Source organism: Actinia tenebrosa, unplaced genomic scaffold (genome assembly GCF_029948245.1).
Source record: "Actinia tenebrosa isolate PJP-AT-01 unplaced genomic scaffold, QUT_ActTen_1.0 PGA_scaffold4__44_contigs__length_22323623, whole genome shotgun sequence".
Lineage (NCBI taxonomy): Eukaryota > Metazoa > Cnidaria > Anthozoa > Actiniaria > Actiniidae > Actinia > Actinia tenebrosa.
Window position 1 is genome coordinate 1449972 of NW_028292581.1, and position 22619 is coordinate 1472590.

The window sequence follows — 22619 nt, forward strand, 5'->3', positions numbered from 1 at the left end:
TGGACCTTGAGTGAAATTGCATATCCTGTTTATGACAAGAAGCTCGAAAAACCATACCCTGTTCAGCGAATCATCCCCGTATAGTCCATATATGGGAGTACCCCCCCGGGACTCCGGGTACTATACCCTGGGTACCATATCCGGGTAGCATTGGATTTCTTTTAAGTTATCTTAGTAAAAAATCGTCTTTGATTTCAACAGGTAAACTGGGGATCGTCTACACAGGCGTACACATACATCCGGGCATTACGCTTTGCTTACCGCCTTGCCAGAGTAGAAGATCACGTGAAGAACTTTAGACCTCAGTGTTTAGTGTTGACTGGGGCCCCATCATCACGCCCGAATCTCACGTACATCGTGTCTCAGATGACTCGTAATGTTGGACTCATGATTTGCGGCCAGGTCAAAGTTGGCAAGTTTTGTAAGCCTTCGGCTTATGAGAATCGATGGCTTAGAAAACAAAAGATACATGCCTTCCATACGATATGTACAGGTAAGTGGCTGTTCTGAAATGTTGTCTTTGTTCGAAGTTACTATTATATATTATTTATCATTAATTATTTATTATGTTTTATTATAGATATGACTTGGTTTATAGCGCGATTTGTTAACTCGATTTAATCATTATTATCCTATATTCACTTTTAAAGACTCATGGTCGAAAGATTAATCGCAAAAAAGTACTTTTCAGTTTTTTCAAAAATCTCTGCAAAGATCATTACCTGTCGACCACGAGTTCGCCAAAGGGCGGTTTTATCTATTTCTTTATTACAGCGTTTGTATTTAGATTGTCTTTTTTTTCATTTTGTTGCCAGTAGCCATCCTTAACGGTTGAGCAATCGTCGGATGTTAAATTTTTTCTAATAAAAATGTTGTGATTTGCTTTTTTTCAGCGCCGACTCTCCGTGAAGGTGTCCAAAGCTTGCTACAGATTGCTGGGATCGGCAAACTGAAGCCAAACACACTCGTACTCGGATTCAAAAACAACTGGATACGAGCACCGCCTTCTGAAATCGCAGAATACGTCAACATCATTAACGACGCGTTCGAAATGAATTACGGGGTTGCTATACTGCGCATGAGCGAGGAGTATCAAATGGAAGAAGAAGAATGTGATGACGACGACTGGATGGGTGATAAGGAGGAGGAACGATTCCTTCCAAAGACCAGGAATCTATCTGGCAGCAAGGACAGTTTATCCATCCGACCTGAAAGCCCAAGTCATGGAAGTCAAGTATTTTCTGATAAACCTCAAGACGCGAGCAGGAAAATTTTCCACGTCGAGCGAACCGCAACGCCAGAAAGCTCGAGTCTCTTGGCAGAAATATTTGACAGCATAGGAGACGATGCTGAGGGGAAGCAGAAGCAAAGTAATGATGATAAAAAAGAATTTGTAGTTGCAAAGAATGTTGATTTGAATTCGGACAAGAAGGATACGAGCTCGGTGTCTGACTCCGCTGCTCCAACTAGCGAGCTTGACTTTCCTAGTGGGAGCACTAAAGTTGAAGTTGGCTCGCTTGCAACAAGAGAATTCTCGGTAAGTGAATTTAGGACCTCTGATTCAAATATAAGTCAGACTTTGACGGTGGAGATTGAGAAAACCAAAGAAGTCAGCAGCAAGCAGTCCCCTTCCCTTTCCCCTTCACATGAAACATCCGTGGATCCACTTCCTGTCCGACAAGAACCAGTCATGGAGTATTCTCCTTCTAGTCCTGTTTCTTTCCAAGGCAAACAAAGAGGAACAATTGATGTGTGGTGGCTGTCAGATGATGGTGGGCTCACCATTTTAATTCCCTATCTTCTGAGTCTTCACCATTCATGGAAAAACTGCAAACTACGCATCTTCACACATGCCACTAGTGGAAACATTCAGGATAATATAGTTCGTATGGCGAACTTGCTGAAGAAATTCCGTATCGATTTTTCAAGTATAGAAGAAGTGAAAGGAATACGTGAGCCTCCTTCCAAGGAAAGTGTTGAGGAATTTCTCAAGTTGCCAATTCGAAGTGAATTCGAAGAAGGAGGGATGCAAATGGATAAACGTATACTAAGGCATATTCGTATTGGAGAATTAGTTCGCAAGCACTCCAAAGATGCAAGGCTAATTGTGATGACTTTACCCGTACCCAAAGTAGAAATAATGTCATGTATGATGTATATGAGCTGGCTGGAAGTCTTGTCAGCAGACTTGCCTCCAGTTCTTCTTGTCCGTGGAAACCAAACGAGTGTTCTTACTTTCTATTCTTAGACATGAACACTTTTTTATTGTCATTTTTTACCACTCTTTTATATTAATCGAAGCCAAGAGACTTCAAGTTTTTCAATTCACGTGATGGCATCCATTACAGGCAGGAACAATAAACTTTTTTTACAGTTTGAATTGTGGGATGCCAAGATGACAAATACGTAGAACATTTATGAAGCACAGAGTTGCAGGGTTAAGTTTTCAAATAATTTGAAGTCTTGGTGTTTTGCATGTTGTTCCACCTACCAGCAAACTCAATTGCTCCTTAGATGTGCTTCTTATTGAAGAATGTAAAGTTATATAAAAAGATATCTCAGCGAAAAAAATTTCAACGCTGTATATACATGTACAACCAAGTATCTGAAGATGCGTCAAACTTCCCCAAAGGCAAAGATTTCCACAAGTACAACACACGTAACAAGATCTTTTTACGATAACTTAGAAATTTCTCGCTCGCTTATTTAACGAATAGACATCAGTTTTTTATGTGTCTGTCCTCTTATTGACGATAAATTGCGTCACCACATTGTCAAAGTAGTGTGGATCCACGAGGCGTAGCCGACACTACTTTGATAAGACGCAATTTATCGTCAATAAGAGGACAGACACATAAAAAACTGATGTAAATTTGTTTTTTACAATAACAAAAACCTCAGGCTCAGTGATCATTGGGTAATATTTACCTCGCCGCTCGAAGACTCGCGTCACGGTAGATAATCCCCGATAATCACTTCGCCTTCGGCGAATAATCGTTAAATACTCGTTTATTTTTATTTTATATATTCTTTATTTTCTTTTTTTACATATCGCTTTTGACTTTATTTGTGTATTTTTTAATGCAGTTCCCTATTGTAAATCACTTACATACTTTCTTACTGTCGAAAGAAATTTATATGATTAAATAAATAAATAAATAAATATTCCTGACACCTGTGCAGTCTATAAATAGTCAACAGTTGCCCCCTCGGTTAAAACAATAGAATTCTAGGTAGCCGCCTTGTAGGTAAAAAGGCTATTAAATCTGGTCTAATCTGATTTACACTTGAGAAAGATTCAGTTTCCCAGGGTATAAAGATTCTATTGTTGTGCCTCTTGTCAGGTAATTATTCTTGGTTATTTATCATCTAAGGCCCCGTCCACACGTGTCCGGAAATTTTTGTGCTCGAAACTGGTCTATTGTTTTAGTCAAATGCAACCAGTCCGTCAAATATATAGATGCAAATAAGTTTTGAATCAAAGCTAATTCTAATGTTTTGGTTTTCAAAACCGGCACTTTTTGCTACTAATATAGGCTATACCTCGTATCCTACTAGTAGCTCATCAAATCAGAACGCAGCATTGATGATAGACCACTAGTTGTACCACATTTCAACATTAAAAACTGCTCTGGGTTATTCAAGAGGTCTTTTGCTATTAAAATCCGGTGTCAAACCTTTTCTAACCTGTGAGTTGAACGAAACCCCTATTTTCCGGACTCTGCTACTGGACTATTGGATTTGACTAGAAACAGACTGGAACCTCTTTGATTTGTAATATGATCAAAGACTATAAATCATTCTTGGTTGCATATTGGCGGCGAAATTATAATAAAATAGTTAAAATAAAGGTGTTCACCATTGATGTTGTTACATTCTCATAAATGCAAAGGAGATGAAGATAGTATATAACCCGCGCATGTATTTGAGATTGTTGGTCTCAGTACCGTCAGTGGGCTTCCTCGAGGATCGGGCCGGGGTGGTTATAGGATGTAGGTGGTGGGCGTGACGGAGTCCTTTCGAATGTTCTGTATCCACCCTTCCGGAATCTCAATTCCGTTGTCCCTATTGATGTTATTGGAGCTGAATCTAATATGGCTTCTTCAAGGGAGCCAAACTGACGACATACAAGTAAAACGTAAAAAAACACCTTCCAGTCTACAACATCGCCTGATAAAGACTAGCAGTAGCAGTCGAAACGTCGCGGTCCTCCCAACTGCCACGATCGTGAGACAAATGAATAAGTATAATCTTTGATTTATATCCACTTTTTATTTTAGTATTTTCCTTGCTACAGGAAACGATTTGGGTCAAGGTATTGGGTAAACACTAAATCGATTTATACGTCCAGTCAATTATATAGCCTTTGGTTTGACATGATTTTTCGTAATGTAGGTGGTTACGATTACTCGCTTTTACAGGATTCGTCGCTAAGGCATTTCAACCCTAGGGCAAAAGGAAATTTAGTCATTTTTCAGGACCTAGTTTAACCGCCTCGGTTAGCTCAATTGGTTTGGCACCGGTTTTTTGTGAGGGAGGTCATGTGCGGGAGGTGGTGGGTTCAAGTCTCAGTGGCCGGGCTCACACACAGAGCCTTAAAATATCTGAGTATAATTTGTGCTGCCTTTTATCTAAAAATATCTGCAAATGGTGAGACCTCCGCTGCGTGGCTCGGATGACCACGCAAAATGGCGGTCGCTTAATTAGCCGTGACGTTAAACATCGAGGGCCACAGACTTATCAGTGCTACTTGCCTACTGTCACGTTTCATCCTCTCGACTAAACGGACAAAGACGTTATAATTATTGTGGTATAAGACTTTGTATGCAACAGTGAAATCTCTCCATGTCCAGTCCATTTCAGCGACTGAGGAGCGGAAAGTTATTGGCAACGTTGAAGTCACGTGACACTAGTCCGTTACATTTAACCGCGCCAATCAACCCTGACCCTGCTCGTTTATACAAAATGGATTAACTGGTTTTCTTTTCTTAGTGTAGTTCCTATAATTTTCTTGCTGAAAAGAACTTGAAAAATCAATTTTTTCGAGACCGAAAATTTGTTTAAAAAACAAAAGGCAAATGGAGTATATCATTTACTCTATATATGTTGTAACAACTTTTCATTCCTCTGATTCCCTATTTTTCTTCATTAAAAAAAAAATATATATATATATATATATATATATATACACACACACACACATATATATATATATAACTTCAATTTTGCGGGAGTGGCCTGAGGAGTTTGTCATCGCTTGATATAGATGTGACGGGATTCCTGTGTTGAGGTCATGTCTCCCATAAGACATTGCGGTGATAAACATGGTCTTTTCCATCACATTCGGTAAAGAAACTATACCGATTCTGTCAAGGTCTGTACAAAATCTATCTCCATCCTCTATTCTATTGAATTATTTACTTCATAACTATATCATTCCTTAAGTCTATTATATATGCTATGATTCTGTGTAACTTTTAAGAAATAATATGAATATTTCGCTTCGATGTTGATTCATAAACTTTGACGGTTGTTATCATAGATGACTCCTGTAGTAGAAAACCCTCCAACAGCAGAAGAAAACACAAATGAAGGTAAATCATCGCAGAGCATAATTTCATAAAATACTTATCTCTCGAGTTTATTTTAACTATAAGTTCCTCCTTCTGCGCTGACAGCGGGAGAAGAATTATCTAATATTTCTAGCAACAGAACATTTCTTCTTTCGGTGTGTCAAATTATCTCTCTTTGCATCTTGCAATATTTTTTTCTTCGAAACACCCCATATGTGAATATTTTTATACATCTGGGTTATCTATACTTATGGAAAAAGATCTCAATCGACATGACAATTCGACATGACAAAATAGAAGTTTTGTTGTAAAGGCTAACATTCCTACAGTTCCATTTCCACAATTTTAAGGCACGTGGGTCACAGAAAGTCGTAAAACAATCACTCAATAGTCAAGTGAGCCTGTTTATTTTCTTGGTATTATGTGTTTTGTATTAAACTTAAAGCTTAGTGGTTTTTCTTTAGTAAGTTAATATTATTTAAACTTTTTTATTAAACCAAATTAGTATCGTATCTTAAACAAACCGTAAATATCCATTAAACTTGTGGGTTTTTTTTTTTCATGCTTACATGTTCTTGTTTTTAATCTTAGCCATTGCTTCTGGAACTGAAAGTGACAGTGACGATGAAATGCCAGAACTTGAAGAAGGTGAAGCCCAACAAACGAATATAACAAGTGACATGGCTGCCGCTGCAGGTCTGAATGAGGAGCCAGTCAGCAAAACTAGACAAAGTCGAAGTGAAAAGAAAGCAAGAAAAGCTATTGTTAAACTAGGACTGAAGTCTGTTACTGGTGTTACAAGACTTACCATCAGAAAATCCAAAAATATATTATTTGTGATCAACAAACCAGAAGTATTCAAGAGTCCTGCATCAGATTTGTACATTGCATTTGGAGAAGCAAAGGTGTGTTTATATATGCAAGAGTTTTTTTTATCATTACGACTATTCTCTATGAGATGATAAACTAGGCATGGAGTTCAAGCATGTTGATATGAAGTCATGCAGAAACGGGCTCCATACTTTGTATGAACTGTATTTGGACTCCATGTCTTGCTAGCAGCAAATGATTGAGAAAAGTTGAAGAGCAAAATCTAGATAAGAAATCGGCTTGACTTTGAGGTAAGAGAATTGTAAAGTGTATACTTCATTATAAGGGCTTCTTAAAAGAAAATGCTCTTGCCTCCTAAGGGCAAACCTGTAAGCCCTTTGCAGTTCTTCAAACTGTAACAATATTTTGTTTAGTTAAATGTAAGATTAGGCATAAAGCTCATAAAATTTTTTGAAACATGACGTTTCGGCAAAAACAAGTGATAGCCTTCATCAGAAGGATTTGAAATATTTGTCTTTAGTCAAAAACATTTTATTTGGCAAAAAAAAAGGTTTGTGTTTGAGTTGCCCTATGATGAAAAAAAGATGCCTTATGGAGAGGAAAGGTCCATCTGATTGGAAGGCTGTTGTGTGTAATGTGTCTGTGAGTGTGTTGAGTGTGTGTGATGTGGTGCACAACAGCTGGAAGGTTAGGTTGGATGGTGGCCAATGATCAATAAGATTATGAGAGCTGAGGGCAACAATAGTGTTTGCATTAGTGTTGTATTCATTCCCTTGCATATAGATTAATAAGTACATTTTGGTGTTATTAACAGATTGAGGATCTTAGTCAACAAGCTCAAGTTCAGGTAACGTAAACCACATTTTATAAAAACAAGTAAATGAGCACAGCATTCATCAGTAGCACTTTCATATCAGTGCAGTTGACATTTGAACTAGTTTTTCCTGTATAGTCTAATTATCAATATCATGGGTAATATTATTACTTAATGCAACAAGGTTTGTTTCAATGTTTGGTTTAATATGGCATTAAGTAAGTAAAACAAGTGTATCGGATGTTGCTTAACCATTATAAAGGCCACCTCACATTTATGAATAAATCAATTCAAACAAACTATATAAATACATACCAAACTTCTTTAGTGTTATTGTTTATATTTTTTCATTACCTTTGAACCATTTATGTTCACAGGCTGCAGAAAAATTCAAGGCCCCACAAGCAGCTCCACCGATCCAAGAAAGCAAACCAGCTGTGGAACAAATGGAAGAAGAGGAGGAAGAAGAGGTAAAATGACTGTGTTGGAGATTTACCAGATTTGTTTTTCTAATTTGCCCTATGATGAAAAAAGATGCCTTATGGAGAGGAAAGGTCCATCTGATTGGAAGGTTGTTGTGTGTAATGTGTCTGTGAGTGTGTTGAGTGTGTGTGATGTGGTGCACAACAGCTGGAAGGTTAGGTTGGATGGTGGCCAATGATCAATAAGATTATGAGAGCTGAGGGCAACATATTTGTAGAAGTAAATTGTTAGTATAGTAAAGTTTGGTACCAGCTGAGCAGTGAACAAAATGATTGGCCCTAAGCATTTTTGGAGCTTGAAAGAATGAAGCAAATGTGGCGCTAAAGTGTAATTGTTTTTAGTCTTCCTTTCCATACTGTATTTCTGCTTCTTGTAGGCACATATATTATATTTTAGTCAAAAGAAAACAGAAAAATATGCAAAAGTTGGGTTACAGTAGCCTGTTAATGAGGGCCGTCTGCAAAACATCTAAACACACTGTGATTGGCTGAAATAAAATTCACCACTCAGCTGGTATTCATTTATTTATCTTCTTGAAAGCTTTTCTTTCCATCAGTGCCTGATTTTGATAGCAAAATAATAATAAGTGAAGTAAGCAAACAAGATGGGGATCAGTCTACAGTCTTAGCTACAATAATAGAACAGACTGTTAAAAGGTGTAAATGAGTAACAAGTTGCTTTGGTTTTGATTCAGGTTGACGAGACTGGAGTAGAATCAAAAGACATTGAACTTGTAATGCAACAAGCTAATGTCTCCAGAGCCAAGGTATGTATTGCGTAACACTGCAGTAGAACCTCTCTTAAGTGGCCACCTATTTTTATTGGCCTACCTAACAGTTTTTGAAGTACTTTTTACCTGACCACTTGACAATTATTTACTGAAAATGGTTGTTTAATAGAGGAAACTGTACTTGAATGAATCATTCTCTATTGAAGGAACATGCACCAGTTTCAGTCCAGTTGTTTTGTACTGAAGATTAAACTACTGTCTTCTTATTTCAGGCTGTCAAAGCACTTAAAAGTAACTACCAAGATATTGTCAATGCAATCATGGTAAGTACCATTAGCTTCATGACTGTACAGTAGACTTCAAGGCTGCTACTACCTGCCAAAATTGCAAATAATCCTTTTCATGCGCAAAACGACCTAATGATTGCAATGTGTGCAGGAGCTCTGCACTTGGGATGTTTTATTATACATGAAAATTTAAAGTCCACGATCAAAAAATTTTAAATTCTTTTTCCTATAGAACTCATTACATGGTAATTATTCCTAAAATTTCTAAAAAAATTGCCTTTTTTTTTCCTACTTTCAGGAACTTACGATGTAGGAATTTCATCGCTCGGATATATATTAAAATTTTAAAACTTGTAATAAATTAGAACTGCCTTGGCGCCTTGACACACCACCTTCCCAGAACCTTGTACAGTTTCTTTGCTATTTTTTGAACCTTGCTCAAAAACTTACAAGAAAAATAAAATAATCATGAAAGCCAACTTTGTCATTGTGTCTTAAAATTCTTTTATCATTTGTGAGAATGTAAGAGAGACTAGGCAGTCCAGAATAATAGCTCAGCGCAACCGTGACATCATAAAAACGAAGACAAAGGCGACAGTTGATCTTAGTATGGGTTATTATCGTAACTTTAAGTAAAAATAATAAAATTGGTTCGTATAATCCTTGTAGCGGTTAAACAGAATGCAATGTTTGTCCGAATCTTTAAGCTATTCTTAGAATCAGTGCGCTGCGCTATAGTTATTAGAATTGGTTACCATATTTTGATCCAGTGTATAACTTACTCTTCTGCAGTTGTCAGTAACTGGATAAGTGAACTTCATTTGTTTAAATAGTTTTATAAAATTTATTTAAATTAACAAATTTACAGTTCTTTAAGAACACTGTATGTGTCTTAGTAATAAATAATAAAAGCTTTAGTATTCTTTGATTACATTGGAGTGCCTTGCTGAATTATTTCTAATGAAATAACAAGCAAAACAAAGAATTTTCTGGTTGCACCTATTTTGTATGTGCAGGAGTGATAAACTTATAATGCATTTCAAATGGCATTAAATATAAGATAACTTCAGTGTCAAATCATTAGGCCATTCTGAGGTTGATGGAAAAACTGGGTTGATTTGGTATTTGCAGTTCATTGTGGGCCAGTTAGGAGATGAAATAGGTGCCATCTTGGAAAATGTCCCTTTAACCAGCCCCACAATGCAATGCAACCTTGGAATGGCTAATGCGGTTATGTCTGCTTGCATTGGAGTGTTTTTTTATTTGTTTTTGTTTTTGATATCTTCAAATCATTAGCAACTATTAGTTTGTTGTATCTGCTAAGATATTAGACTAGTGACTATTTCACAGGTTGCATGGGATCAAACTGTAAGCTTAGCTTATAGTACAAGTCAACCGCTGTTAAGAAATGTTTTCTGGCTCCTAATATAAATTATTTCCTTTATCTATTTTTCATATTAAAATCCATCTGTGTCATCAAAAACAAGTTCAGCATCAGGTTCTTCATCTTGTTCTGGTGGTGCTTTCTTCATTTTATTTTCACCCCAAACAAGATTATAGTTGTTTTCTAATTCTGCTTGTCTCTTCCTTTCATTTCCAGCTTCAGGACTCCCACCCTGTATGGAAAATATTGATTGAAATAAAGTTATTATGTAATAAATGTGTGGCTCAGACAAACTTTCCCCTTCTAAAAAGGGTGTGGAGTTTGTAGGCTTTCTGGTGATAGTAAAAATGTGAGGGGGTCATGCCCCCTCCCCTCCTTCATGACAACAAAATGGCGGCCATTTGACATTTATATGGTAATTTCATTTTTCCCCTAAGTTTTGCAACATTAAAACGCAAATTAAATTATAACAGCTTTTTTCGGTTCGGCATTTCGGGGGCCTAAACAAATTGGTGGATTTTATACTTTCCACCTCCCTTTGGAAAATCCTGGCTATGCCCTGTGTAGGGCGTTGGTATGCCATTGCCTGCTGCACCAACAAGAATTTCAGTGTTCACTGGCATCTCCACGTGATGTTAATGGGAAGTAGAACGAGTTTCTTACCATGAGGGTCATAATCATGTCCTTGAACTGATTTGTTTCTTCATCACTCAGTAACTCCGTGCCTTTGTTACTGCCAAGGTTATCAAGTGCATCTCGTGATGTTATAATCTTCACACGAATTTTCCCTACAACACATCAGGATAAGCATCAACAAAGTTGACATGATTTCATTAAAAAAATCATTTGTTTACATACGTAGCTGGAATTTTAGTTAAGTTAGAAGTATATGTGATTCAAGCTGAGAAGTAATAGCTGTGTGCACTGCTTTATTCTCCTGTTCACTGTCATGATCCACTGACATACCGAAAGAGCTCCTTAAAGGTACCCGGGGCTCCAGAGGATCTATTTCCCTTCGGGTAGATTTAGGCAATCCCTTCGCGTCAAAACAGCAACACTATAGAGTGCAAACAATATAACCGTGAAACTTTAGTATACTAAGTAGCACAATTTCATGCGAATTCCATTGTTTTCTATTGTTTAATTAGCACTATTTTGTACTATTTAGTAGTGTTTCACGGATTAATTGTTTGCACTCTATTACGAATGATAAACATCTGGTTTCTGTGAAAATTAAATTTGATATCCCAGTTAAATTTGCTAAATGCTTTATAAACAAGTTTCCCTACATGACCAACATTGGCATCTGAGCAAGAGCCTTCCTTCCTCCATTACTGTACCTACCTCCTGGAGAAATTCCAGCACTTTTTAACTGCTTCTTGACCAATTTTTCCATTCTTTTAGAAGCCCTCATCAGACGTTCTTCAACTCCCATTTCATTTTCAGCTTTTCCTTTCTCCTTGTCATCACCTTCTGACCAAGCAGTCTTGCCATCATCGCCTTTTATTTTAGTAACACGCACCCTTATACTGTCGTCGCTAAATGGTGGGATTCCTGTGGCGTCCATGTCTTGGTTTTCTATCGGATCTTCAGATCCAAAATTACCTGTTTTGTCGTCTGTTTCCAGATTCCCTTCATTTAACCCCTTAAACATTTTCTTTAACCTTTGCACGATGCTGCTCAACCTTAACTCCGCTTCTTTTTCAAGTTCAGCATTCTCTTTTAAACCAGCGCTCTTTTCACCACTAAAGTCATCAAAGTATTCCTCCTTTCTGGCCTTGATATCGTCACTTACTTCTTTCATTGCTCGCATGTCCTTGTCGAGCTGAGCACTTCTCTGCAGAAGTCTTCGCAACAACAGGTTTGCTTTTGCCGCTAAACGGAAGAAATCAGACCCTTTGTTGTTCCTGTTGCCTTCTTTTCCTGCAACCAGGTCATCAATCTTGTTGTGGACCTCTTTGTTTAGTTCCTTTACAGCTTCCATGTCTTTGGATAAAGCCCTGTTGAATATTGTAACGATGTCAGAAACAAGGAAAGCTTAGTTTTCATTAGCGACACACGTACGAAGTTCAAACTCAGATTCTGTCTTTCCTTTTTGCTTGTGACGAACTTTATAGTGAAATGAACCCCCTCCCCTCTCCCCCCTTGCACTTGTGTCACTGCCACTTGTGGATAGCACTTCTAAACACGCAAGACACGTCAAGACGTCAAGGTAATCTTAATTCAAAAACATATTACCGTAACCTGGCACAGTGACTGCAAGTCGTTTTACTCATTTTGTTACTGGTGAAAAAGAAGCTAGTAAAGATTCCACAGGGTTCCCGGAGCAAAGTGTTTTTGATTGTGGTCATGTTCAGAGTATGTTGGTGCATGTAGCAAGGGTTCATGTCTTAGGGTTACATTTCCAAAGGGACTTCTCCGCAGCCCATCCCCCTCTGCAGTCCCTAGAGAGTAAGTGGTTCAATCCCTTCTAAGGGTATCTTACTTGTTTGAGGCGTCAAAGCGATGTACAGATGTCTTCAACTTCTCCACAATATTCTTCAAATAGTCTTCCTCCTCTCCTTCAGCTGCATCAATCCTTTTTTGCTCAATGTCGTCGATCAACCTCTTCATTATGGTGAGTTCCATGTTGAAGCGATCTCGAAGTTCCTCGAAGTGGTTTTCGAGTTCTCTTTGTAGGGTCTCTTCTTTTTTCATGAGTAACACATTCTGGTGATCCATTCCTTGCATGATTTTCTTGATGTTTGCCAACACTCGCTTCTCTTTGCTGTTCTTTTCCAATCTACGAGCAAGAAATGACATAGTAAATAATCTCATTTCATTGGGCAGAAATATGCTAGTTTACTTCAAAACGTTGCAGTTCTTCTACAAACGACCCTCAATCGTGAGACAAATGAATAAGTATTATTTATTAATTTTACTTCAGTTGCTAGTTCTCAGATCATCATCATGTGTTGGTTTCGTGGATGCCATCCTTCCCCACATCAGGGGCATCATTAGACAGGGGGGTCTCAGGGGGGTCCGGCTCAGGGGGGCCGATCCCTATTTCCACTGAATATGAAATACGGAAGGTGTTTGGGAAAGGATGATCCGTTTGTTGTAAATAGTATGAAGTGATCTTCTCATCATAATAAAAAAGAATCGGTTCTGGTCTAACAACACGTTTATATAGTGGGGTTCAGTTTCAACCTTCACTAAGCGAGTAGAGTTTCTCACTTCTACTAAAATCTTTACTACTTTTAAAAGAAATTCCTCTATTGCAACATATAATCGTGAATATTTATAAGGAAAGTGGACCGGGTACCACCAGAACGCATGTACGGTGCTAAAGAAACTCGACGATACAATACTCCAGTTTTAATACTTTTTGGTCAGCCTTAGTCTCGGTTGTGTGTTATAATATTCAGCTATATATCGTTCTGTAGATATTACATTTCTTATAATACAATGGACCTTAATAAAAGAAAAGAACGCATTTCTACACACTCGAGGCTAAGACTGAGCAAACATTGTATTGAATAAATCGGTGAAAAAATCATAGATCTCGTAGGGGTTTGAACCGATGGCGGATCAGGGATTAGTACCATAATCAGTAATATAACAGTATTACTTACTTCCCTTCTTCTTCCTTCTGTGTCACTGATTGCATCAGATTCTCTAGTTTTTTATCTACAGCAGCTTTGAGTCCATCTATGGTGGGATCTAACGTCATCTTCGTTTTCTCTTCTTGTTTCTTCTGATCTTGGTCTTCTTCTTTTGTTTCTGGTTTCTTCTTGTCCGGCACTGTGGTCTTCATGGGTTTGTTGAATCCCTTCATGAATTTGACTCTCTCTTCAAGTTCTGTCAAAGCAAAATACCTTTTGTAACTCACGGAATGAATTGGTATTTAGTGTGTTAGGTTCTGCAGAGGCAGGAAAGCTGGAGAACCAGATGAAAACACCTCGAGAATCATGGACGAGAACTAGCAAACTCTAGTCATATGTGAATGGACCTCAAACGTATCGTACATGCCAGGCTAACATGAAAACACAAAAGAAATCACACTTTTCTCAATGGAATTTGTGGCATTGATTTTGTATTTCCATGTTATCCTTGCATTCAAGACAATTTTAAGAAGGGTGCATTGCCGAGTCCAGGAATAGAACCTAAGACCAGTGATAGAGGTCATAGTTCAGATCAAAACTTCTTACCACTGCACCCCTATCATCAACATAAGAACATGCGCAATAGGTAAATTACGAGCCTAATATAAAACGACTGAAGAAGAGGGCCAAGTTGCATAAAATGACCCAGCTCAACTAGAAACCGTGGACAGCTGTTTTGGCCTGTATTAGGCGTCGTCGGCACGGTGTATCTAGTGAGTTGGTAGAATCCCGCGAAAACGTAGTACATGAGAGATGAGGCGGTAAGCCGCGTGAGATGGGCTCGGAAATCGTATAAGAACATGCGTAATAGGTAAATAGACCCGTTTCGAATTCTAAATTACCGCTGTGTTCCTTGATTACAGACTCATTTGCACAGGGTTAGCCTCGAGTTTGTGCAGAATATTCACGTGTTCCAGTCAAGGTCTGTCGAGTTTTAAAATGTTTGTATTGTTGAAGTTGTGCATTCTTTACTTTTCTGTTGGTATTTTTGAATATTTCAACACTGATACGAGGCTAACCCTGTGTAAATGAGTCTGTAATCAAGGAACACAGCGGTAATTTGGAATTCGAAACTGGTCTATTACGAGCCTTAGATGAAACGACTAAATATGAGGCCTTTCACAACTTCAAGTCGCTTCATATCTATTAGAAGCTCTTTAGCGAAAAATGTGTTTTACATCATACCATCAGGGTCCACACCCATTCCTTCCAGCTGTTTACGAACTACACTTTGAAAGTGATCCCTGGCCTTGGTTAGTGCTTCCTTCCATTCTTCTTCCAGGCTTCTCTTTTTCTTCTGTTTACGTTCACTACTCTGCTGTTTAGTTAAATCATCTTGTAGTGTATGTTCCCCATCAATAGTAGTTTTGCTTTCTTCATCTTCTTTCACTTTGCCGACGACTTTAGAAGACGAAGTTGGTGTAAATACACCAAGCTTTATGTCTTTGTTACCTCCTTCCTTGACATTATCTGCATGAATATCTTCGTTATTCCCTTCCTTTATGTCTTTACCGACAGCCTCTGTTCCATCTGTATCCTTGTTTGTTTGTTGTTTTTTTGTTTTCATGTTTGAGCTGTCTTCTTGCTTCTGTTGTTTTTTCACGTTTCCCTCAACAGCCTCAGCATTGTTCCTGTAATACAAGTGTGGTTGGTTGTCAACGAAAAATAATACACTGCACAATATTCATGTAAACCAAGAGAATATGAACTAAGAGAAGGAATCCCCGTGCCCCATCATGTGCACACTTTGATGTTATTTTTAGAATCTATTCTAAAAATATCATCCAAAATATCATTTATTTGATCGTTCGATTTTCTGCATGCGCATAGTACGCGCGCGCTCTACGCTGTTTGCTAACGTTTTCTTGTGCTTTTCTTATGTTCAAATGTTCAAATCTGCCCTCAAGATGACGATGTAGGTCGAAAGCTTTGGAAAATAAAAATGTAAAAGTACTCCAGAAAGTTGAACAAATTACTACTTCAATTTCCTGTTGTATTTGCCAAGCTTTCGACGTGCACATTCATATTCATGGCAGAGTCGAAATAACGGAAAAAATTCCAAAAACGTAAGCAAACAGCGTAGAGCGCGCGTATGAAAAACAAATGGATTAAAAATAGCATCAAACTGTGCACATGATGGTTACAAGGCTATATAGGGGGAATTCCTTCTCTTAGTTCATTTTCTCTTGATGTAAACCTTGAAAATGCAGTTTGTATAAGTGTAACACAGTTTACGTTGATCACACAGGTCTCCCAAAACAGGCTGGTTGTTAAAGCGTTTCACATCAAATTTTTAAAGTGCAGGAGGCAACCAGCAAGTTATTAACAGGACGGGGTCCAGGGCAGCGTATTAGCAGTGCACACCAGCCTACCAGCCGTGTTTACTGTGCCTGTAAACAAGACTCTCTTGAAGTGGACTGATAGCTACTCTTTCCATCTTCTTCGAGCTTAACCTACACAAAACCACTCCCTTTTCATACTACTATCTTGGGTGATAAATTCCCTTTTAAGACCATGTGTCATTCTCTTGAGAATAAGATTCTTTGTTAGAGATGTATCCATATTCATGTGTCTTCTCATGCACAAACGTTAAACGAAGAAATGATATTTTAGGGAATGACACATGGTCTGAAATGGGAAAACATTACATGCACCCAAGCTAAAGAAGTCTATTTAGCTTTAAAAGATTAAATAGTGTACATGTGAGTAAAAAACCTACTTGGCAGGTTTTCTATCTTGGTTCATTCCTCTACTCGTGATGGTAACAGTCCTTTCTTGCCCAGTCACATCCTCATCATTCTTTAATATGCGTCCTTTGATAATATCCATTCTACTGACTCCAATAGACTTCTTTCCTATGTTCCCACTGAGCCATGTTTCATCATTGTTCTCCACCCCAGGGTTATTCCATGGCCAAAGCTCACTTTTACGAGGTTTTCTTTCCTTACTTCCCCAAGTAATATCATCAAACATGTCCTCATCTTCATCTAGTTCTTGCAACTTTTTGATTTTGTCTGCTAGAGCTTTTGCTTTTGCTTTCTTCTCACGTTCTACGAAAAAAGGGAGACCAGGGTTAGTTTTCGGTTAGTTTTGAAGACCGAAAGACATGAAACCTTTGTTAGGAGAATGGTCACATATGTCTATATCAGAAATGGAATTAAACATAATGATTGATGATTTATGAATTTATATATGGATATAATCAAAGGAACTTTACATTGTGTTGTGAATGACAGATTGGTTTTTGTGCAATTTACAAACATGAGAGATGGTTAGTATGAAGTGGAGGCACTGAGGGTGGTCACTGCCAGGGTTTCTTTACATCCTCAGTGGTCCTTTTACATCCCTCCGATATTGGTTAGTAATGATGAGTGTGGAGAGATGGGACCGCCATTTAAAGTGGTCATCTGAGCCACTTGAAAGTCTAACCATTTGCAGAATGTACATGTAATTACAAAGGCAGCACTTTCTCCTCAGCCGGGACTCGAATCACGACCTCCCGAAAGTCCGATGCTCAACCAACTGAGCCAACAGGTTGGCGGTGCTCTGCAATGAATAGCAGACACCTTTCTCTTCACAAATTCCAATAAATGTAGACTTAGCTCTAGTTTTCATAAATCAAAATATAACTTAATGGGGGGACCGGCAGTTTTGTCACCAACTGAAAGACGTTGACCACAAGTGAATGTGAACAGTTTTAAAGTACGAAGGCAAATATCTGTAGAGTTACAAGCAATTATTGTTCAAATGTGTCACAAACGTGGCTGGCTAATATCAAAGCACTGCAATTTTTCATGTTTCATGCTAGAGCACTGACACTTTTCTCAATCATTAATGCACTGATGGCAATATTATTAAATATTCAGTTGTTGTTTCATCAACATATCATTATTATTTTCTGAGCTTTTGGATCTTAGATCCATCATCAGGGAATAAGGTGTCTCAATTGGAAGGATGACTTAATTGATTACATACAAAGCCAGCATAAGATCCAAAACTCAGAAAATAATAATTATATGTAGATGAAACAACAACTGAATATTTAATGACACCTACGTAAAAAGAAACCTTAAAGGTAATATTATTGTTTGTGTAGTAAGTAGTCCTACTAACCAAGTGTGTCAAGGTACATTTGATAATGATCTTGAGGCAGAGCAGGAGAGCAGGTTATAGGTAACGGCTTATTGTCTGCCGGTGGTTTGAATAATGGATGGTTGCAGAGCTTTTCTGTGTGTACTACCACTACGTAGGTACACGAGGATGGTTCATCTACCATGGTGACGTGATCTTGGCTATCAGGCTCACACTTGAACTGCAACAGGATTAAAAGAAATAAATGCTAATGAACTACATTGTACCCTCATCAGCAGGGATCTCAATGATCTAGAGTGCCTCCTTGTTTATTCTTTTAGTGGGCTACCTTTGGTGTTTTGATTATCTTGTTCATTTGAGCAATTCATTACCCGACCTCTCCCCCCTAGTTTTTGCACCCTCCCCCACCTCATCAGCAGGGATCTCAATGATTTGGTGTGTCTTCTTGATTATTCCTTTAGTTGGCTACCTGTGGTGTCTCAATTATCTTGTGCGATTGAGCAAGCATTCATTGCCCGACCTCTCCCCCTAGTTTTTGCCCCCTCCTCCACCTCATCAGCAGGGATCTCAATGATTTGGTGTGTCTCCTTGATTATTCCTTTAGTTGGCTACCTGTGGTGTTTTGATTATCTTGTGCGATTGAGCAAGCATTCATTGCCTGACTCTCCCCCCCTAGTGTTTGCCCCCTCCCCCACCTCATCAGCAGGGATCTCAATGATTTGGTGTGTCTCCTTGATTATTCCTTTAGTTGGCTACCTGTGGTGTTTTGATTATCTTGTGCGATTGAGCAAGCATTCATTGCCTGACCTCTCCCCCCCAGTTTTTGCCCCCCCTTCCCCCATAGTAAGTGGCATATCAAGGAACATATCAGTCGCATATCATTGAACCCCCTTTGTGAAGCTGATCACTCCAGCTTTTTCCTCATGGCAGCCATTTTGAACCCCCCTCCCCCCTTTTTTAAATCCTTGAATTTTTATGATATAATTTTCTTTTTTCTTTTTCAAGTGCCCATAAAAACAAACATATGGACAAAATGCAGGAGTTTCAAGGAGTTTGAGCAGCCACACAAACCCTGTCTTGTAGTTCTATCAACACTAACAAACACATAGGAGGACAATGTACTAAGACTTCAAAATCTGTCCTCCTGACATATTAAATCAATATACAGCATACGTAGTCAAGACAGCTGGTCAAATCCGAGGCAAACACCCTTTGGTTACATTTTTTTAATAATTTTTTATTTTTATTTTGCTAAATTAAAATTTTTCATAGCATTGGCACCTGGCTTCCTTTTCCTTCATATCAACTAGTTTTAGTTTCTTAAAAACTTTTAATTGATAAAAGAAGGGTTGCCTATATTTTATTTACATTTAATTTCAAAATGTTCCCTTTAAGAGCTTACCTTTACTTGAGTACTCCTAAGCTCTCCATTCAAGTCACATTTTGTACCATTTACAAAGAACTGTGAATGGAACCTTTTAGAACTGTTCTTTGAATAAGGTAACTACAAACATAAAATTTATTCTTGTTACATCATTTAAGTAAACCATAATCACTATCACCCTCCACAAGGACGATCTATTTAAAGAATAAAGTAAAATATACCTTCTTAATACCTTTCAGCAACAACATATTTAGATTTAACCAAAGTCTTTATAATTGCACATAATATGAAGCTGATATTTTCTTCTTTTTTTTAATAACATTCACCTCAATTTTTTCCTTGCTCCAGTCTGTTTCAGAACTGTAAACTCCTAAAGACATCTTCTCTCCAACTACTTTATTAGCTAGAAGAGAGAAGTATAAAAAATAAAAGTATATTATTATTCAGACTGCAACATTTTGAATTTAAAATATCATAAATCTTAACCACTCTATCTCTCCAGGCTTTACACATTTCTTGACATCTCTCTCACTCTAATATAATGTAATCAGAAAAACTTTGTCAGTACAAACGAACTGTTTCATTCATTCATTTGATTGCTCCTTCATTCACTCATTTTTTCTTTCAATTCTTTGTTCCATTCATTAGCTTATTCCTTGGGAGCATGACAGTAGAATGATAGTAATTGTATGGTTTGTCATTGATGGCAAATTATGGGGAACAATGACAAAGAGAGGTCACGAGCTCAGTGCCTAAAATGGTCAAAAGTACAGGCTCCAAAAATAAGAACAGTCAAAGAACAAAGTATAGAGAGTTACTATGTACCATACAAAGGGTTCAAACATATGATACTATAGCAAATTCTTCCTAGTAATAAATATATACCTTCTTCATGGTATTGTGAAACGGATTTCCCATAGCAGAATTCATACATCCACCAACCTTTATTCTAAAAACAGACATAAATCAACATGGTCATAAAACTAAGCGATGAACACCAGCATAAACATGAAATTGGCTGAGCGAGCGTCCATTATTTTCTACCTCTACCAGCAGTCCAGTATCGTGACAAAAGGCTCACGTCATCCGCATGCACACATGGGATAACAGATATCGTAAAGAAGGAAACAAATTGCAAAACAAGTGGAAAAGTGAATTGGAAAAAATATTTATTTATTGTCATGGTTTTGAAAAAGAAAAACTGTGGCATCAGCCTTGAAAATGGATCTTGGCCTAACAGCCTTGATCTGTATATTCAGGGCATTGGGCACAGTTTTCCCTTATCCATGCCTACTTGCTGGTAAACAACCACTACATGTTATGTCATCTCTTAACTTTAATTTTGTATATACGTCTTTACCCCGGGGGGGGGGGGGGGGAGGGGGTACTCTTGCCCGTTTAGGGTATGGATGTGCTGCTTAGCCCTCTGAACCCTGACCCTGTTCCAGAGTAAAAATCGCTGAAATTCGTACCCTGTTCCAGAGCAAGATTGCTGAAAACCCTGTTCCAGAGAGGAGAGAGCGTGATTTCATATACCCGGTTCTAGAGCGAGCGCGGTTTCATATACCCTGTTCCAGAGTAGAATCGCTGAAAACCATACCCTGTTTGGCAGCACGTACCTGTATAGCGAATATAGGGGAGTACCCCCCAGGGGTCTTTACTATTAAAGTTTTCCAGACACCTACCAGGGCAGTCACTGCAAAAAAATGAAAGTCTACTCTTAAGTTATTACTCACATGATATAAACATCTGTTTTGCATGGATTTCAAAAGATCTGTGACTTCTTCTGTTGTAAAGTCTGTCCTTGCATCCTTGATGGTCTCTTCTGTCTCTATTTGTGGCAGTGTACACTGATACTGTTGGCCATGTTTAGAGGATATTAACATTGAATCTGAAATATCTGAATCCTGAAAAAATGACATGAAACATTAAATGTTTAAATGTTATTAAATGTTATTATTATAGACATTAGTATTTTACTGGGAAATACGCTATATTCAGGACCTCAGTGACATACTGTATTTTCCATATCCTCACTTGTGAAGATATCAATGATATCGATGAGGCCTTTTCCAATGTTTTCAACAAGCTTTTGTTTATGATTGTGTCTATACAGAGTTAATATTAACTCTAGTCTATACAATAAAAAAAATTAAATGTTGGCTTGAAGATATAAGGTGAGGTTTATCTTCTCGTATTGAAAAATATTTCATGAGTGAGCTCACCAAATGAGTGAAATATTTCCACCACTGGAAGATACATGTAAACTTTATATCTTTGCGGCAGTGTTTAATATCTTCGATTTATGATAGATGTCCGAATAGAATATGTACTCTGACTGGTTGATAAGACTGTGTGCTATGGCTTGTGATCAAGAGGTGCAAGTGAGATGTCTTTCAGCATGTGATATTCTTTTCAAATGCTCGTCAGTTAAGGATTATTGAGCCTGTGAACCAAGGAATGAACTGCACAACAGTGGTGCCTGTGCCTTAGCAGCTTATGCAACTCAACTTTGACAGTCTTTGTTCTGTTATAACTATAAGTTACATTCTGATCTCTTCTAACAAGACTAACATCCAAGCATAATGTTGTGAATAAAAGAATAGTTAATAAATAAATATCATAGTTTATGAAATCAAATATTAAAATGTTAGAAAAAAACACAAGACAGAATATAATAAAGGATTTAATTGATATACGCTATAAATAAATACTTTTAGTGCGCTGAAATGATTGCCACAAACATAAATTCAAATGTGAAAATTATTCTTATCATAAAATACACTTCTTGGTGCAGTTTCCATGAGATTCTAATTAATAGGTTTTGATCTATCTTATTAATTCAAGCCAATAGTCACAACGATCTACCAGGAAACTAGAAAATTAGCTATAAACAATAAAATAAGTCTACTTAACAATCACCATGCCTACGATTAACATCAAGGATAGCTATTTATTTAGTTGATTTAAGATGTTTTTAAAGTAAGTTTTTTCACAAAAACAGGTGTTTTAAGAAAACTGGTCCAAAAGATGGTCAAATATATTCAGACGTTGCAGACATCCATTGGTTCAATAAGACTGTCTCGTATTCTTACCTCTCGTAGCAATACTGGAACATTTGTAATTTCTATTCCATATTTATTATTGTGTAGTTCATCTAAGTTAAGTATTGACAAGGCTCCGGTAATAAAACTGCTACAAACGGTGAAAATAAGAAGCCCCCGAAGTCTTTGTAAGAACGCCATGTTTACTAGTGGTGATGACGGCGGTGTATTGTGGGAGTTATTGTACTATTGATTGACAGCAATGACAGACAGACAGACATGAACAGCTGGTCCAAAATTTCTATTAAAAATCCTACATAAATATTTTAGGATATGAGATTATCAATAGGGAT

The 22619-nt window shown here is 37.7% G+C and overlaps 3 protein-coding genes across 3 annotated transcripts in view; 2 read left to right on the forward strand and 1 right to left on the reverse strand.

Moving 5' to 3' along the window:
• Positions 1 to 3863, forward strand: part of LOC116288638 (solute carrier family 12 member 1) — a 32887-nt gene extending 29024 nt beyond the window's left edge. The window contains exons 6-7 of the mRNA XM_089036567.1: positions 202 to 493; positions 894 to 3863. Of these exons, the coding sequence (XP_088892693.1) occupies positions 202 to 493; positions 894 to 2248 (1647 nt within the window). The 3' untranslated portion in view covers positions 2249 to 3863. The remainder of the gene's footprint in view (positions 1 to 201; positions 494 to 893) is intronic.
• Positions 3864 to 5264: 1401 nt separating this feature from the next.
• LOC116299275 (nascent polypeptide-associated complex subunit alpha) lies at positions 5265 to 9197 on the forward strand. The gene is made up of 8 exons (XM_089036595.1): positions 5265 to 5374; positions 5543 to 5594; positions 6165 to 6478; positions 7219 to 7251; positions 7596 to 7688; positions 8396 to 8467; positions 8704 to 8754; positions 9017 to 9197. The coding sequence occupies exons 2-8, from the start codon at positions 5543 to 5545 to the stop codon at positions 9029 to 9031; spliced, it is 630 nt and encodes a 209-aa protein (XP_088892721.1). The 5' UTR covers positions 5265 to 5374; the 3' UTR covers positions 9032 to 9197.
• A 141-nt stretch (positions 9198 to 9338) lies between these two features.
• LOC116299184 (uncharacterized) lies at positions 9339 to 22486 on the reverse strand. Its single transcript, XM_031707816.2, has 13 exons — positions 22318 to 22486; positions 20959 to 21129; positions 20108 to 20171; positions 19549 to 19625; positions 19241 to 19342; positions 17860 to 18058; positions 16466 to 16796; positions 14932 to 15377; positions 13717 to 13942; positions 12588 to 12884; positions 11447 to 12102; positions 10766 to 10890; positions 9339 to 10334 (listed from the first exon to the last, which is right to left on the reverse strand). The coding sequence occupies exons 1-13, from the start codon at positions 22465 to 22467 to the stop codon at positions 10176 to 10178; spliced, it is 3003 nt and encodes a 1000-aa protein (XP_031563676.1). The 5' UTR covers positions 22468 to 22486; the 3' UTR covers positions 9339 to 10175.
• Positions 22487 to 22619: the final 133 nt, after the last annotated feature.